An 18,064-nucleotide genomic window follows, 5' to 3' on the forward strand; every position below is an offset into this window, starting at 1 on the left:
ACATCACATGTCATGGCACGTTTTGACCCCCCCCCCCCAAAAAAAAAACAAACAAAAAAAAAACCTAGTGAGTCCAGTCCAGTCCAGATGTTAGGAACAGCTCATATTATCCATTTGTGACTCCTCGGCGGCCATGGCGGCGGCCTGAAGGGCGTCGGTGTCGCTCTGGAGAAGTTTCCTTTCGCTGTGCATGTTGTTTTCGTGGCGTTTCAGATCAGACGCCTGCAAAACACACAAAAAAAAGTCTGCAACTTGTGTCTATACATATAGTTGAACCTCGAAAAAACAGAACGGGCTTCAGTGACATCATCAAAGTAATGGCGAGGACGTGATTTATTGATTTATACTTACATGACAGCTAATAGTGATTGTATTAAGATGATTTATCCTATGGGACAAAATGTGTTGGGCGGCACGGCGGACGAGTGCTTAGCGCGCAGACCTCACAGTTCGGAGCCCAGGGTTCAATTCCACCCTCGGCCATCTCTGTGTGGAGTTTGCGTGGGTTTTCTCCGGGTACTCCGGTTTCTTCCCACATTCCAAAAACATGCTAGGTTAATTAGCGAATGTGAGTGTGAATGGTTGTTTGTCTATATGTGCCCTGCGATTGGCTGGCTGGCGACCAGTCCAGTGTGAACCCCGCCTCTCGCCCAAAGACAGCTGGGATAGGCTCCAGCACCCCCGCGACCCTCGTGAGGAAAAGCGGTAGAACATGAATGACTGAATGAATATAACAGTCACTAAAGTCATCATACAGCAACTTCACACTCAAATATACAAACATACCAATATAACCAATATATATTAAAAAAACAACTCCTTAAAAGGACTCCAAATTGTCCATAGGTATGAATGCGAGTGTGAATGGTTGTTTGTCTATATGTGCCCTGTGATTGGCTGGCGACCAGTCCAGGGTGTACCCTGCCTCTCGCCCGAAGAGAGCTGGGATAGGCTCCAGCACCCCCCCGCGACCCTCGTGAGGAAAAGCGGTAGAAAATGAACGAATGTTTAGAAGTAAAAGGAAGACTTGCAGCACCTTGGCGAATGCCTTCGTGCAGGACGTACACACGAACGGTTTCTCTCCCCTGTGTCTCCTCTCGTGGTCTTTCAGGTGAGATTTGTGTTTAAAAGCCTGCAAAGAAGGGACAGACAGGTGAGAGACAGGAAACATGGAGTAGATAGACGGAGCTTTTCTCGAATGAGACCTTTTCACACATCTGGCAGGCAAACGGACGCTCGTTGCTGTGGACACGCTCGTGTTTTTTCAAGTCTGGAGCTCGGATGAACGATTTCCCGCAAACGTCGCATCGATACGGCTTGAAGCCCGTGTGGATCTTTAGGTGTTCTTAAACAGACAGACAAAAACAGAGTCATGGCGGTGAAAAAAAAACAAAAAAACAAACATGTTATCACCTTTCAAGTGAGCATGAGTGGTGAACGCTTTCGAGCAGATCTCACACGCAAAAGGACGATCGGCTGAATGGAGCTTCTCGTGTTTCCTAAAACATACGCACATGTAAGAGTCATGTATGTATGTAAGTATGAAGGTACCACGTACCTGAGTCTGGACTCGTCCAAGAAGGTCTTAGCACACACGTGACACGCCAGCTGCTCTCGATGTCCGTACAGGAGGTATTCAAACTTCATGTCCGCCGTCGCCGTGGCCCAACCGGGCGGCTGCTCGTCTTTGACCTCGCCCATGCTGTCAGCGAACGTTAGCGTCTGGGTGGCGTGGTGCTCTGCTCCAAGTTCTTTTGGCTCCACCTCCATTTCTGGCACCACATCTTGGTCATAGCAGGCCACCTCGGGGGGGGAAGACAAATATCGAGTTCAGACTTTTCTCCATCGAGTACCACCTCAGAAATGTATCTAATGTATACCTTGTGTACATCCTCATTGGCCAGCTCTTTCAAAATGGCCTCCTGAACACGGAGCGCCGCATTGGGAGATTTATCCAGCTCCTGATTGGCCGCGGCCCCGACCAGATCATCTGCGGTGGGTGTGTCCTCGTGTTCCCCGAGAACCTGCGCAACACATGAATGAAATAATAAAGTATTGACCTTGCTGCACGGCGTTCGAGTGGTTAGCACGCAGGCCTCACAGCTAGGAGACCCGAGTTCAATTCCACCGTCAGCCATCTCTGTATGGAGTTTGCATGTTCTCCCCGTGCATGCGTGGGTTTTCTCCGGGTACTCCGGTGTTCCTCCCACATTCCAAAAACATGCTAGGTTGCTAACATGCTAATTGGCGACTCCAAATTGTCCACAGGTATGAATGTGAGTGTGAATGGTTGTTTGTCTATATGTGCCCTGTGATTGGCTGGCCACCAGTCCAGGGTGTACCCCGCCTCTCGCCCGAAGACAGCTGGGATAGGCTCCAGCACCCCCGCGACCATCGTGAGGACGAGTGGCAGAAAATGAATGAATGAATGTTATTTTTACCGGCTGCATGGTGCTCTTGTGGTTTGTGCACAGGCCACACAGCAAGGAGACCCAAGTTCAATTCCACCCTCGGCCATCTCTGTGTGGAGTTTGAATGTTCTTGTGGGTTTTCTCTGGGTACTTCCACATTCCAAAAACATGCTAAGTTAATTGGCGACTCCAAATTGTCCATAGGTATGAATGTGAGTGTGAATGGTTGTTTGCCTATATGTGCCCTGTGCTATAATTTGCCCTTTGCTATAATGTCCAGTACCTCTGCCTCAGCAGCCAGCTGCGCCTCAGGAGGAAGCGCCATCTTTACAATGTCGTAAGGAAACTTGTCTTTCTCCTCAGCTGACATGTCCCGTTTCTGCATGAAAAAAAAATCTGTTAAGAAACATGACTTCGGTGTCCATCAGGGTTCTTTCCCGAGACATCACACTTTTTGCTTTAGATCATGTGACTCATGCTTTCAAATCCAGACCCATCTATGAAGCCATGTCCACCACGTGTGTGTACCTGCGAGCAGAGTTTATCCAGGAAGCGGATGCCGAGGATTTGTCCCGATGACATCATCAGGTTGATGTCTCTCTTCTTGATGGAGATTTTGGCCGTGTACATGTAGTTCAACACCTCCTCAAAGATGTCAGAGCGGATGAAGTCGATCTCGATCACGGACGAGTTATCCACCTGTACATACAGTCAGTCATGATTACGGTGGTTTGATACACGATACAAGATATCGTGTGTGTGTGTTTTGAGAGTACCTCGTGTTTCTTGAAGAGTTTCTTGAAGTAGTTGGAGCACGCCGCCAGAACGCAGCGGTGAGCTCGGAATTTGACATCTTCCACCACCACGGCAATGTCGCAGTGGTCGCCCTCCAGTCGTTGCTCATTCAGCAACCTGAGGAAAATGTTCTTGTGCTCATCGTCGACGTACTTCACCGTCTCGGCCATCTGGAATCACATGTACATGTCAAGAGAGGTGACTTTATATAATTATTATTAAGTCATGCATTTTAATTTACAGACAACTGACTTGATAATTGTTACTTCATTGCCTTTGTGGTTACATTTCAAGTAAAAGATGACACAAAATTAGCAATGTGCATAACATATTTGATCATTTAGAATGAATCCATTAATGGTGTGCACTACTTAGCTGCAACCAGCAGGGGCACTGTTGATTAACCTCAATTAAATAGCAATCCAAAGAACACTAGAGGTAGTTGAGCATGTCCCCTGCAGCAACATCTTATCAGTACATGTATATTTTTCCAATAAAAAAATATATATTTAAACAATCAATAATTAAAATCACTAAATAGCTTTGATTGGTTTGCATTAAAAAGTGAAAATTTTGTCATATTGATGTGGCAACACTTTAAACTGACTTAAAAACTTCCTAAAACTAAAATAAACAACCTCGTGGTTAACATGTTGGAAAACGGGCACGCGCCTCAGAGCGTGTGTCTTCACATGACGTCACGTGTGGACGTTTGGCAACGAGCTAGCAATTAGCATGGAGCGGCTATTGCTCTGTTAAAAGTCAAAGCAGGACCATGAAACCGATATAGAAACATAGACTAGGACATTGAAGGGTTTAGTAGAATAGGGAGATGTCGGCCTGGTCGAGCTGGGAAAGCAAATGAAGACGTGTTTTTGCTAAATCAACATAACAGCAGGTCTTTCGTCAGTGCCACGGAGCTCGTCAAAGGCTAATATGACGAGCCATGACGCGGAGTACACAGCGGGCCGTGAAACAGTCGCCTCGGATCACAATGGACTTATTCGGGGTCCCCAGCCGAGACTGTTAGGAACGTTAAGCTGCTGTTTGCGGAGTTAAATGGCGGATGTGCGGCCTGGTGCACCACTTGGACACAAAATGGCGATTTCCGCCAAGAGTCCGCCATTCTCGTTCGTTTCAAACTCGTCTGCGCGCGGCCGGCTCGCGGGCTCATCCCGGGAGCGAGACACAGGCACGCGGGCAGCACGAACGAGAGGACACGCGAGCGAGCGGCCATGAGCGGCTCGAGAACGCGCAGCCATCCCCGCCGAGCGGAGCGAGTAAGGGCGCGGGCGCAGGCTCTTACCTCACTGCGAGCCCGGTGTCAGCGGGATGTGTGGCTCCGTTCTGCTAATGAAGGCCCGGAAAACACTTTGATCGCTTGTTGTTGTTGTTATTGTTGTTGTCGAGGACGAGCACAGGGTTGAGGCCGCGCTTTGCGCCTGCTCCCACACTGCGGGGGCACGTAAAGATCCCAGACAGAGCGCCGGGCTCATCACGCATGCGCACTGTCTTTCTGGAAGACTGGCCTACATGTTCACGTGATGTCAGTTCTGACCCGGTTAGCAAAGTTTGAGTAACTTGGCAGTACTGTGACGTCATCGCGACCCTTATATAATGTATGCTCATTCTATAGAGCAGGCTAGTCTGGGGGCCACATTTTAAAAAATCTAAAGACTGGTGGGGGCGGGACCTTTTCCTTCACTGTAAATCTTATTCTGTATATAATGTCAATGCACCAAATGGACTGCATATACTACCGGACAGGAAGTGACTTTTTTTTAGAACCTACTGCCAAAACGATAAAGGATCCTCGAGATACTCTGGTGTCTCACTAACTTGGTCTAGCTCAGGCCTGCAAAGGGACTCTAGCAGGGCTGTTGGGTTCTACTTTTTGGGATTGAAAGGGAATAAAAATATGGAGCAGGACAAGATGAAGTTTGTCCACAGACACTAGTCATGTGACATGACATGTGTATCATCAAAAAGCATTAAGAAAATAAAAGCACTACTGTTTGGTCCATGTGACCGACTGTAAACAATATGCAAATATGTCAATTCACGTTTCAATTCTACAACCTTGATTGGGAATTTGGTATTGTGCTGACCTCTGACCCCTTTGATTTTGTCAACCAATCACAGCAAAGCTGCTATATTGATACCCCTCTAAGCACATTAATAGCCATCACAGACTACTTGAACACATCACTATGGAAGCCCTGCCCCCAGCCCAGTGACTGACAGCTTTGGGGGGGGGGGGGGGGGGTGGTGGAGTAATCTGTGCGTGGAGGGAAGGAGGGCGGGGTCTGACCTGTCAAGAGTGAAAAGCAATAATCCATCCAAACAACAGACACACAGCCACACACAAAGACGGAGGATGGAGGACACAAGCCTCTGACGACTTGCATCCAAGTAAGGACAAATGGACACAAGGGTCACGATTGGTCGTAGCTTGTGGTGCTGAGAAATGGTTCTACTTTTGTATTGTGTTACCTTAAAAAAAATAGTCATCATGTTAATTAATTATGGTGTGACTTATTTTTTTTTTCTCGTGAATGGATCCATCACTTCCTGTTTACATCCAATACCCTGGTGAGTAAACACACACACAACAGCTTTAAGTCTTTGGTAATAAGAGATGTTCATCTATCTAATCAAGTCCACTCAAAGTGCTGTTTTTCACTTCCGGTCCGAAACCGTTCACTTAAAAGCCGTCAGAGTTTTCATTTTAAATGAGGATTTAACGCCCCCCTGCCGTCTCGTGCGTCTTGACGTCATTGCGTCAGAGAAATGACGTCGTAAAAAAAAAAAAAAAAAGCTCACCGCGAGGAAGAGGGCGAGCGTCCCGCAACAGGACAGGTAAAGAAAGACACATGCACGGATTTAACGGAAGACATGACAGATGAATAGCAAACGCAATGCAACTCCTAATCGGGATTATTCAGCATCACTACTTCGCTAGTGGCAGTTTTGCGTGATCATGCTGCAGCTGGGATGTGCGTGTGTGCGTGCGTTGCAGTGGGGTGTTTCCTGCTGCAGGATGAACCATTAGCACATTAGAACACATGCATGGAATCATTGTGATGTTAAAGCTTTTGCCCTAAATAAATCAATACGAATGCATTGCATTGCTAATGGAATCTATAATGTAAACACTTTTTCTTGGCTTAGAATAGAACATTAGAAAAAAAAATATGCATAATTTTTCAAATATTGTTACTACTAACCTTTTAGCACTTCACTTAAAGGAGCTTCTTCTTTAAATCTTAATCTGTTATTATGTTATTTATATTTTCTTGAGCTTTATTGATCACTTTAAACCTTTCATCTTAACACAGAAGTTAATTATTGATGTATTCCTTCTCCCTGTACTGTATTACTATACTTTATTTATACCTTATTGTATTCATACATTATTATACACATTATACCATGTATTGAAAGTGATTATACATTATTTCTAATATTATAAATATTGTTACACTATTGTAAATATCAACATTTACACAGTTAACTCTTCCATACACACACACACACACACACACTGACCCACATCATCGCACTCAAAAGCAGATCACATTCTCTTACCCATAATCTCTCTCTCTCTCTGGCTCTACTGTTACCACGGCAACCCTCACATGACAGCTGGCCAGGTCAAAAGATTGATAGCCTGTCAAACAACGCAAAACATGTTATCATATGATTCTGAGCTGTCTGAATTTTTTGCTTTCAGGTAAACTCATCGCCATGACGACAGAGCAAAGCGAACCACAGGAGGCGGAATCTGTTCCGGAAGCCGCCGCCCACTCCACGCCCATTCAGGTAAGAAAGAAGCATTGAAACATCATCAGTGCAACGCGGTAATGTGACTTAACTTCCTGTACAGGTAGGGGAGGGCGGGGCATCCCATTATCAAGGTAGTTTATTGGCGGATGAGTCAACCGGTCACCTGTCACCGGGCAGTCGAGTCGCTCCCTCGCCGGTCAGGAACCCTCTGAACTTCAGGACTATGCAGGCCAAAGTCACCCTGCTGGACGGCACCTTGTTTACCTGCACTGTGGAGGTGGGTGACACCAACACTCGGAAAAACACAAAATTACACATAAACAAGTCAAATAAAACTAATTGTTGTCGCAGAAACGAGCTCGCGGTATCCAGCTGTTTGACAAGGTCTGCGAGCATGTCAACCTGCTGGAGCGGGACTACTTTGCCTTGTCCTTCAGAGACGCCGACAACTACAAGGTAAGCACCGTCTTGGCTTTGTTTCTGTCACTTCTATCTTCTATCAGGCGACCATTAACCTCTGTCTTGTAGAACTGGTTGGATCCTGGGAAGGAGATGAAGAAACAGGTCAGAGGTCAGTAACTATCCAACCGTGTATTCCTGCAGCTCTTCTGACTCATTTTGGGTTTCCATTGTGCAAGGTGGACGTTATCATGAATCAATGCAGGGGCAAGTGATGGAATGTATATGATTTGTGCATGTGCTAACATGTGAGTGAGGTACCATGGACTTTGACATTGCGCATGATTTCAAGGCTTTCTACTCAGTTCTAGTATGCAAGGTGGAGGCTATCATTAATAACTGGCGGGCGGAGCGCTGGAATTATACATGATGTATGCTTGTGTTCGTGTGTAAGCAAGGCACCCAGGTGTTTGACAATGCAAGGCTTTTTATTCAGTTCTAGTATGCAAAGTGGAGGTTATCATTAATAACTGGCGGGCGGAGCGCTGGAATTCTATATGATATATGCTTGTGTTGGTGTGTAAGCAAGGCGCCCAGGTCTTTGACAATGCAAGGCTTTTTATTCAGTTCTAGTATACAAGGTGGAAGTTATCATTAATAACTGGTGGGCGGAGCATTGGAATTCTATATGATATATGCTTGTGTTGGTGTGTAAGCAAGGCACCCAGGTCTTTGACAATGGAAGGCTTTTTATTCAGTTCTAGTATGCAAAGTGGAGATTATCATTAATAACTGGCGGGCGGAGCCTTGGAATTCTATATGATATATGCTTGTGTTGGTGTGTAAGCAAGGCACCCAGGTCTTTGACAATGCAAGGCTTTTTATTCAGTTCTAGTATGCAAAGTGGAGGTTATCATTAATAACTGGCAGGCGGGGTGATGGAATTATATATGATGTATGCTTGTATTCGTGTGTAAGCAAGGCAGTTAGGTCTTTGACAATGTTCCGCTTTTTATTAGTTCAAGTGTGCACGGTGGAGGTTATCATTAATAACTGGCAGGCGGGGCAATGGAATTATATATGATATATGCTTGTGTTCTTGTGTAAGCAAGGCACCCAGGTCTTTGACAATGCAAGGCTTTTTATTCAGTTCTAGTATGCAAAGTGGAGGTTATCATTAATAACTGGCGGGCGGAGCCATGGAATTATATATGATGTATGCTTGTGTTGGTGTGTAAGCAAGGCACCGCAAGGCTTTTTAGTCAGTTCTAGTATGCAAAGTGGAGGTTATCATTCATAACTGGCAAGAACCCACCTCTGTTGTTGCAGGTGTCCCCTGGCACTTCTCCTTCAACGTCAAGTTTTACCCCCCGAACCCCGCCCAGCTCTCTGAGGACATCACCAGGTAGGTTCACCTATCTGCCAATCAAAAGTCCATCAGATGAAGGTTATTTATATCCTCTATAGGTACTTCCTGTGTCTGCAGCTCAGACAGGATATCGTGTCCGGTCAACTTCCGTGTTCATTCGCAACTCACACTGTCCTCGGCTCCTATACCGTCCAATCAGAGCTGGGAGACTACGACCCAGGTAGTTCCCTGATCTGCTCCTCCTGCTATCAAAACACCCTCAAACCCGACTCTGTTCTTCTTGCAGATGAATGTGGCTCGGACTATGTAAGCGAACTTTGTTTTGCTCCCAACCAAAGCAAGCAAATGGAGGAGAAGATCATGGAGCTACACAAAAGTTACAGGTTCTTTTTGTAATTTGATTTATTTGAATGTATATTTTTAATATCCAGAGTTCCGCCTTCCGGAATTCTTTCCTTAAATGTGTGATTGTGTTTAGAGGAATGACACCAGCTGAAGCTGAGATGCACTTCCTGGAAAACGTGAAGAAACTTTCAATGTATGGAGTTGACCTTCATCACGCAAGGGTAAACACACACACACACACACACACACACACTAAACTACACTACACTTTTTTGCTTCATGTGCAACATTGGTGGTTCTGTGTTTTGATTCTTAATTCATTTCCAAATGAGCGAAAGCCTAATATGGGCAAATCCTGTGCTACAACATTCGCCAATACATGACCCACTTCCTGTTTGTGGTCGATGACTTCTGTTTGTGTGTGCGTGCGTGTGTTCTCATTCCACTGATTTTTCCATTCGTGTCCAATTCACTTTGTCAACGTGAAGCCAGCAAACCGATTAGAATATTGTTTTCTCTTTTTCTTACATATCATTTAGACATGTCACACTGAGTGCTTTTATATATTAAATATATTTAAAAAGGAAACAAAGTGTGTTAGATTGTTATTTAAATGTTAAATACAGTGTTAAGTTTTTTATTTTTCCTGTCTTTTTTTTTGTTTTGTTTTTGCATTGAATGGACTAGATGGTAGGAAGCCGCTTTGATTGCTTGTCTTCAGGTCGCTCCGAGGTAAGACGGCGTGCTGTCTGTCCGTCTTTGTTCTTTTATTTTATGTCCGCAGACTGGCGCCCATTGGAGCAACAAGAGGTGCTAAACAACTGCATTGATTTTATGTATGTGTAGGACTCGGAGGGCGTGGCCATCATGCTGGGCGTGTGCAGTAGTGGCCTGCTTGTCTACAGGGACCGGCTGAGGATCAACAGGTTTTCATGGCCAAAGATCCTGAAGATCTCCTACAAAAGAAACAACTTCTACATCAAGATACGGCCTGGAGAGGTGATGACCGCAGCAACCTGAATTAAAATTTGTGGAACTTCTTTAACTGGTGACTTGTCTCCAGTTTGACCAGTTTGAATCAACGATTGGTTTCAAGCTGCTAAACCACAGAGCAGCCAAGAGATTGTGGAAAGTGTGTGTGGAGCATCACTCCTTCTTCAGGTGTTTACATTGTCGTCAAGATTTCAATGTGAAGTGTCGACCAATCACCTTGCACGCCATCCTTCTTTCCTGTAGGCTTGTGTCTCCGGAAGAACCTCCAAAGCGTTTTCTCACCCTCGGGTCCAAGTTTCGCTACAGCGGTCGTACCCAGATCCAAAGTCGCAGAGCCAGCGCTCAGATCTCCAGACCGGCGCCCAATTTCCCACGATGCATCAGCAAGAGGAACATGCTGAGTCGCAGCCTGGATGGAGGTACGGATACTGATCCTGCTGGAGGCAACATTTTATCCTCCTGTCCAGGTTTTATTGTGGAAGTTCAGGTTGGGAATCCTTTAAAAAAAAAAAAAAAAAAGCTGTGGAGTGAGTGTGAATGGTTGTTTGTCTATATGTGCCGTGTGATTGGCTGGCGACCAGTCCAGGGTGTACCCCGCCTCTCGCCCGAAGACAGCTGGGATAGGCTCCAGCACCCACAGCGACCCTCGTGAGGAAAAGCGGTAGAAAATGAATGAATGTATGAATGAAAAAGCTGTGGAATTTACATTGAGGTGTTGAGGCAAGCCGATTTTTATATACTGTACATGCCAGTGACCAGAGTTTTGATTGGTCCTCAGCTCCGAGTGCCACGCCCACCTCCTCTCTCAATGGCTCTCCAGCCATCACAGCCAATGGAAACTCAAAAACAGGTAGAAGTTAATCTGTCAATCAAGTAACAGTACTCAAGTACTGGCCTCTGATTGGCCACAATGCTTGTGATTGGCTGCAGAGAACCCGCTGTGTCGGATTTCTCAGGTGGCCACGCCTCCTTGTGACATACACTGCCAGGATTTTGGACTTTGTGTAAAAGGCAATAGTGGATCTTCTGTTACGGCTCTGATGTGGCTATTTTGTGGGATGAAAGAGACCCACCAAAAAGCACTAACCAATAATCTCTTTCATGATGCGGTTTGGAGGCGGGGTTAAGGGAAATGCTCACGCCCCTTTGACCTTTGAGCACCACCCAATCATTGTTTTACTACTGTTCTCTGCAAGACCTGATGGCGCTGAAGCTGATTGGCTGCTGCCTTGCCTGCGCTGCATGTGTCCTGAACTCTGATTGGCCGAGTTGACACATACTGTGCTACTATGGATACCGATGCTACAGCTAATGATGTGTATCTGTGTGTTAAGACATGGGCACTGGACTGTACGCAGTGTCTAAAACCATCACCGCCAGTGACCTCATCACCACAGTCACCCCTGAGAAGAGGATGGAGGAGCACATGGATGAAGGAACCAATCAGATGAGAGCTTTTAGAGCAGGTGAGTACAACCGAGAGACAGGTTTACATCTTCACTTGGATCCATTGCGTCCTTATTTTGTTGTTGCAGTTGAGGAGGTGCAGGACAGCGTGGAGGTGGAGCAAGAGCCGGAACCAGAGGTGGCCCAAGAGGCCGAGAAGGAGGTGGAGCAGGAGGTGAAGCAACAGGACAACGAGGAGATCACAAACGTAATAGAGGTCCCTCAAAGTCCGCTTACTTCTGAGCAACTGGATGACAACCACAAAAATGTGAGTACTTATTGATCTCTATAAATTATTATTATTTATTTGAAATTATTTAAATTATTTGTACTAATTACTGTTTACGCTGTACATTGTTCATATTTGATGTCATCTATTTATTCTCCATATTATTATTATTATTTATTATTATGCGGGAGCCAGGCAAAGACATTTCGTTGGCAATTTCACTGCTGTGATATTGTCCAATGACAATAAAGAAAGTCCATCCATCCATCCATCCATCCATCCATCCATGTTAGCAGGCCACTTCCTGGTTTATAGATCCATCCATTCATCCATCCATCCATGTTAGCAGGCCACTTCCTGGTTTACGGAGTATGATGTAACATGACGGGGACTGTAGCATTTTTGATTCTGGGCATAACAATGCTAGCTAAGTATAACATTTGTGGTGCCCCCAATGGGTTGTGGTCCAAATGCTATTGAATACATACTAGCATACATGTAACGCTGCTCAATGACTTATGGGCAATTAATTAGGCGCCTTTCCAAAGACGTTTTGATTGATGTTTTTCAACCAATCTTGCTCAAATCGTTGACATATGTGCTTGTCAGCACCTTAGTGTGTACCAAATTTGGTGGTGTGTCTCCGTATTTGTCCGAAAAATGTGTGTGGCTTTAGTTTATACAAACGCAAATGCATTGTATATATTACGCGCTAATGATGGATGTGCGCGATCGATCGATAGCGTTGCGCCCGAGATGGATCCATCGTTAGCGCACAAATAGATCGATTTCTGTGCTCACGATGGATATAACTGTGTTGCACTGGAGACCGATGCTTTGACACTGCGCTGACGATATAATGACAATCGTTGATCTGTTAATTGCAACCAATGACAGGTTAGGGTTAGGGTTAGGGTTAGAGTTAGGGTTTAGGGTTCACACTCCCCCCGCCAAGAACGGTAAGAAAGTGAACTGCAATTGATAATTAATCATTCATTCATTCATTCATTTTCTACCGCTTTTTCCTCACGAGGGTCGCGGGGGTGCTGGAGCCTATCCCAGCTGTCTTTGGGCGAGAGGCGGGGTACACCCTGGACCGGTCACCAGCCAATCACAGGGCACATATAGACGACAATTCAATCAAAGATTTCAAAAATTAGAAATTTGTATGCATCGACTTCTTGTTGATTCTTGTAAGTAACAACGCTCAGCGCTGCCATCTGTTGGCATCTAAACAAACTACACACATCCATCCCGGGCGCTGTAATATACCATCAATTGTGAGATGATGGATCCATCTCGGGCGCAGCGCTATCGATCGATCGCGCAGATCCATCGTTAGCGTGATATATATATATATATATACAGTACATAGTATCATGTTGATTGCTTTGTGTCTTCAGACAGAGCTGACAGAGACTGTGGATGGAGACCTAACAGCCACTGAGGTGATTACACAATACTCATTTTTACTGACTTGTACCAAGCAACACCAACATGTGTGTTTGTCTTTCAGTCCGACCAGGATGAAGACTTAAAAAGTGAACAGGTGAATTCTATTATTCTCTATTATATTTGTTTTGACTGCTTGACTCACCTGGTCGTGACTCCACCTCCAGGAAATCGTTGCCAGTCCAGAAAAGGTTGAGAAACCCGCAAGTACCATCAGCGATCTTAGACGCTCCTTCTTAGAGGGAGGGGGGCCGTTGGGAGGGCTGACCGAATGGGAAAAACGGCTGGCGGCGTCGCCTGTTCGCCGAGCGGATGACTCGCCCATGATTGAGCCCCTGGAAGCAGAAGAAGTAAGAATTAGCTCATAGTCATATAAACAAACATGTTCTGTGATTGGTTAATGAATCTGTGTGTATGTGTGCGCCCCAGGAGGGTGGGGCTACAGTAAAGCAGCCAATCAAAGGGAAGAGCATCACTCTGGGGCGGAGTTATGACACCGCCTCCGGCAGTGTTGTCGCCATAACGAATGATTTTACCGTGACGAGAACAAGGGGTGATGATGTCATCACTGTGGGACAGTCGCTCCTCATGAGTAGTAATAAGGCGGAGCCTCGACTCCCCGAAGGTCAAAGTGAAGTCCCTGCTTTTGTGGGTGGAAGCCCCGCCCCTGCACTGAATCACCTGACAAGCAAGAAGTCCCCCTTCATGGCCAGAGCGGTACGCTGCTTCGTGGTTGACGCGGCGACACTAACACTAGCAACCTAGCGTATGTTTATGCTAACAACAATATAGCGACTAGCACCAATGAAGTACCCTCGGGACGTCATTTGGTGTGATAGCAGCATGTGCCCAAGTTGGGGGGGGTGGGGCTACTTACTCCCAGCTTCTTCCTGCTTTTCCTCCAATAGAAAAGGCTGACCTTAACTCCTTGCTTCTTGCAGTTTTTTGCAGTGGGGGAGGGGCTTGTTTCTGTTCTTCACCCTTTGCAGCTTTACCATCTTCATCACTTCCTGTTGACATTTAATCTGGCACTTTACGCAGAATATTTTTGAAAACAATAACAGGAAGAGAAGTCAACGTTTTGCTTTGGCGGCAACACAAGCATGGTTATGTTTGACCCCGCCCCCTTCACTAAAGAATTATCAATGTATGTAATCATAATGGAATTGTTGTTGTGTGTCCATGTGCAGCCGAAGCCTCCGCTAACTGAAATGTCTCCTGAGCTAACCGCTTTGCTGAATTCGGCCAGAGAACAAAAAACCTTCATGGAACACAACCTGATGAAGGTTAACCCTTTAACCTGTTTGTCCCGCCCTCTTACACCTGTTGGCCCCGCCCCCTTATAGTGTTTATTTCCGATTTCAGACCTCAGAAAGAGTCGAGACCATCATGGTGGCGTCAGAGGAGGAGCCAATGACAGAGCAGCACCAGGTAGTGACGGGACGTTTCATTGGTCCGCCTCCTTGTGAGCCCCCACCCCCTCCACCGGGGGCATCAGTGATGCATGCCGATGATGCCAGTGATGATATCGATCGTCAGTATAAGTTTGACGATGCAAGTGACGACGAGCCCAGCAGCCAGGCGAGTGATGACGATGACGTTAGCCAGGCTAGCCAAGATGCTATCAGCGTGTTAGCTCAAACGGTAGTGGAGGAGGTCATGGATACGGCGGTCAGACAGTCCCAAAGCCCCACGGCTGGCATCACCGATCCAGACGACGCTGTACAGCTTAGTCCCACCATGAGGCCCTGTTCCGTGTTGGGCACTCGGCCGGATACAAGTCTTTCCATGCGTTACCATGACGATGAGGACTCCGAGGAGGTTTCTGAAGAGGATGAAGGTGAATGGAGGACTGGAGAAAACTCCCCTTCCCCCACCTCTCCACGTAGTCCCTGTTCCACCAATGAGAGGCAGCTTTACTACCTCGCCGACCAAGACAAGGATGGTCAGACCCTGCAGGAGGTAAAACCGAATGTCCAACCAGTCCCAGTGATACCTCTCCTCGTCAAACCGATTAGAATGAAACCATTCCCAGTGAACCCAGTCCCTTTGAAATCATTCCCAATGAATACAAGCAACCCCAGCAAATCCTGTCCCAATGAAACCAGTCCACATAAATCCGACCCTCTATAGTGAACCTCACCCTGTGAATCTTGTTCCAATCAAACCAGTCCAAGCGAATCATGTGTCCCAGAGAAACCAGTCCCAATGAAACCATTCCCTGTGAAACCAGTCCCTTTGAAATCATTCCCAACGAATTCAAGCAGCCCCAGCAAATCCTGTCCCAATGAAACCAGTCCACATAAATCCGACCCCTCACACTGAACCTCACCCTGTGAGTCTTGTTCCAAACCAGTCCAAACGAAATCAGTCGAAGCGAATCATGTGTCCCAGAGAAACCAGTCCCAATGAAACCATTCCCAGTGAATCCTAGCCCTGTGAGACCAGTCCCTTTGAAATCATTCCCAACGAATTCAAGCAACGCCAGCAAAGTCCCAGTGATACCTCTCCTTGTCAAACCGATTCAAATGAAACCAGTCCCAGTGAAACCAGTCCCTTTGAAATCATTCCCAATGAATACAAGCAACCCCAGCAAATCCTTTCCCAATGAAACCAGTCCACATAAATCCGACCCCCCACAGTGAATCCTGACCCTGTGAATCTTGTTCCAATCAAACCAGTCCAAACGAAATCAGTCAATGTGTCCCAATGAAAACATTCCCATTGATCCGTTCCCAGTCAAACAAGTCCTTGCGAAATCTTTCCAAATAAAACCAGTCTGTGTTTTTGTTCACATGTCACGTTTGTCTTGGTCAGGTGGTTCCTGTCCTGAGGAAGACTTTGACGTACGAAGCTCCAGGGGTGAGGAACTCTCAGAACATCACTTGTTGTCATCCGTCATATTTTGGCTTCTTTAGGAAAACTGGGTGACAAATGGATCAATCTTATTATGTCTCATATGTTTCAGAGGCAAGTGGACTCCGATCGCCCTGCTGGACTGCTACTGAGTTCCCAGACCTTCACCGCAGAGACGTCCACCACGTCCAGCACCACTCACATTACCAAGGCAGGAATCTGTTACATCACTACAAAAACACAAACTGCAGTATTAACTGTTTGGTCTCTTTGTCGTTAGATGGTGAATAAAGGGATTTCAGAAACTAGGATTGAGAAGAGGATTGTCATTTCCGGAGACACCGAAATGGACCACGATCAGGTAATCCATCAAAACTGTGAATTAAAACCACGCTTGGACCAAACAAGGTGAAAAGAGGACTCACCAGACGCTGCCTAGACCTGGTCAGACGTGTAAACGTGTGTCTTTAAGGCCCTGGCGGAGGCACTCAACGAGGCCCGGCGGCAGCATCCCGAGCTGTCCGTCACACGGGTCGTCATCCATAAAGAAACCGAGGTTGACCCTGATGATCGTATGATTGATTAGGGATATGACAGGTAAAAAGGTCAAAGGATGCTAATTGGCTAATGCATGGCAGTGTGAAGAGTTCAAACTACAAGTGCTATGCTAACATCTGCTAGCACCTTTTCACGGTCACCTCCTGGGAAAAATCATTTATATCAAAATAAATCAAAAAAGTCAACTTAAAAGCACTCAAAGAGAACACGTGACCGGAATAAGCTAGCCTTTGCTAACACAGCTTCTCGAAACAATGCTAATTAGCATGCATTTCTCATGATTATTTCTGTCTCTTTCAGGACACTTAAAGGCTGCACTGTGGACGTCGGAACTTGAAAATTTACCAGAAAATCACACATGTAACCAAATAGAATGCAATGAACATTAGCTTTCCAGTCTGACCTCACTTTCTCGTAGCAAGCAGACAACCTGACCCGCTGTAGTATTTGCTCATAGCAGAAATGTTTTCTTCCGACAAGGTAGCATGATTGCCAGCACTGCATAGCTGCTAAAGCTTTGTTTATTGTGTTATTTTATCATAGAGACAGGCTACAACACACAAACACAACAATGAAAACATGAGCGCCGCACTATAATCAAAAGGGCTTTGACGCTAACTGCTTTTAGCTCGCTTAAAATAGTTACTTCCAAAGCTTGTTGATATACTGTGACTTACTTGACAATTACGCCAAAATATTCTTATGAAATGTACTCATATTCACACCAGCTCATGACAATGGGACATATGTTAGCTCAGCATTAGCATGCTAATGTTGAGCCATATTTCCCCCCAAAAAAGGAAGCTATTCGTTTGCTGTACAGACATTTTTGGTTATAATATTAAGTACTTGTACTCTGTCTCTATGGAAACCTGATTCTTACTGAAATACTCGCCTACACTATGTATTATTTGTTCATTAAACAACACCTGCTGTGTCATGTTACTTAACTGAAGCAAGACTGAAGGTGGCTTAATAAAATGGCTGACAGCTGTTGTCATGGTCGTCCCATATTTGCCCACAAGTGGGTACTGAAAGACAAAACATGTTTTAAATTGTGTGAAAAACTGAAATTGGAATGTTTTTTTGGAAAAGAGGACATCTTAGTACCGCAAAAATAATATTTTTGAATGAAAACTAGCCAAATGAGTGTGTTACTGTGGGACACTACTATGGGTTTAACACCCAACGTCCAAATTCACAAGCAGCTCATCAAATTCTGTGTTTATGTATCAATATTTGACAAAACTTAGCTATTCTTATCAACACATATTGTATCCTTACACTGTTTGGGCCAACCATATGTTTCTCTGACGAAAATAGGCGCCATGGCAGTCCACAAGGAGCTTTGATGTCTTGTGTTTTTGTCGCCATCTAATGGGCTCGTGGTGTCACTACAGTTTCCGCCCCTATTTTGGCTGTGCG

At 45.6% G+C, this 18,064-nt stretch overlaps 2 protein-coding genes across 15 annotated transcripts; one reads left to right on the forward strand and one right to left on the reverse strand.

The window, feature by feature from the left end:
* Window positions 1-20: 20 nt before the first annotated feature.
* On the reverse strand, window positions 21-18,043 carry zbtb14 (zinc finger and BTB domain containing 14). Of its 5 annotated transcripts, none has more exons than XM_058059705.1 (15): window positions 17,924-18,043; window positions 16,507-16,644; window positions 13,371-13,560; window positions 8,707-8,810; window positions 7,156-7,533; window positions 6,795-6,876; window positions 3,188-3,376; window positions 2,940-3,110; window positions 2,695-2,790; window positions 1,881-2,024; window positions 1,559-1,803; window positions 1,414-1,499; window positions 1,206-1,345; window positions 1,037-1,132; window positions 21-222 (listed from the first exon to the last, which is right to left on the reverse strand). In XM_058059705.1, exons 7-15 carry the CDS (start codon window positions 3,374-3,376, stop codon window positions 91-93), a joined length of 1,299 nt encoding a protein of 432 aa, XP_057915688.1. In that variant the 5' UTR covers window positions 6,795-6,876; window positions 7,156-7,533; window positions 8,707-8,810; window positions 13,371-13,560; window positions 16,507-16,644; window positions 17,924-18,043; the 3' UTR covers window positions 21-90. The 5 variants fall into 5 exon arrangements, with proteins under 5 accessions (XP_057915688.1, XP_057915686.1, XP_057915685.1 ...); XM_058059703.1 differs by lacking the exon at window positions 17,924-18,043 and adding an exon at window positions 17,591-17,670; XM_058059702.1 differs by lacking the exon at window positions 17,924-18,043 and having other exon boundaries at window positions 16,507-16,737.
* Window positions 5,496-17,635, forward strand: LOC131108579 (protein 4.1-like). 10 transcript variants are annotated; one of them, XM_058059649.1, is made up of 26 exons: window positions 5,496-5,618; window positions 6,964-7,028; window positions 7,093-7,269; window positions 7,344-7,448; window positions 7,521-7,563; window positions 8,721-8,796; window positions 8,859-8,980; window positions 9,047-9,143; window positions 9,239-9,326; window positions 9,793-9,837; window positions 9,952-10,104; window positions 10,169-10,266; window positions 10,342-10,517; window positions 10,877-10,948; window positions 11,433-11,564; window positions 11,634-11,812; window positions 13,177-13,221; window positions 13,290-13,322; window positions 13,393-13,575; window positions 14,416-14,511; window positions 14,591-15,187; window positions 16,043-16,087; window positions 16,194-16,292; window positions 16,362-16,442; window positions 16,554-16,678; window positions 16,940-17,635. In XM_058059649.1, exons 3-25 carry the CDS (start codon window positions 7,216-7,218, stop codon window positions 16,665-16,667), a joined length of 2,733 nt encoding a protein of 910 aa, XP_057915632.1. In that variant the 5' UTR covers window positions 5,496-5,618; window positions 6,964-7,028; window positions 7,093-7,215; the 3' UTR covers window positions 16,668-16,678; window positions 16,940-17,635. The 10 variants fall into 10 exon arrangements, with proteins under 10 accessions (XP_057915632.1, XP_057915625.1, XP_057915628.1 ...); XM_058059644.1 differs by lacking the exon at window positions 5,496-5,618 and adding an exon at window positions 5,634-5,798 and having other exon boundaries at window positions 6,940-7,028; XM_058059650.1 differs by lacking the exon at window positions 5,496-5,618 and adding an exon at window positions 5,636-5,798 and having other exon boundaries at window positions 6,940-7,028; window positions 14,591-14,806.
* Window positions 18,044-18,064: the final 21 nt, after the last annotated feature.

The sequence above is a fragment of the Doryrhamphus excisus genome, chromosome 21 (assembly GCF_030265055.1).
Source record: "Doryrhamphus excisus isolate RoL2022-K1 chromosome 21, RoL_Dexc_1.0, whole genome shotgun sequence".
Classification (NCBI taxonomy): Eukaryota; Metazoa; Chordata; class Actinopteri; order Syngnathiformes; family Syngnathidae; genus Doryrhamphus; species Doryrhamphus excisus.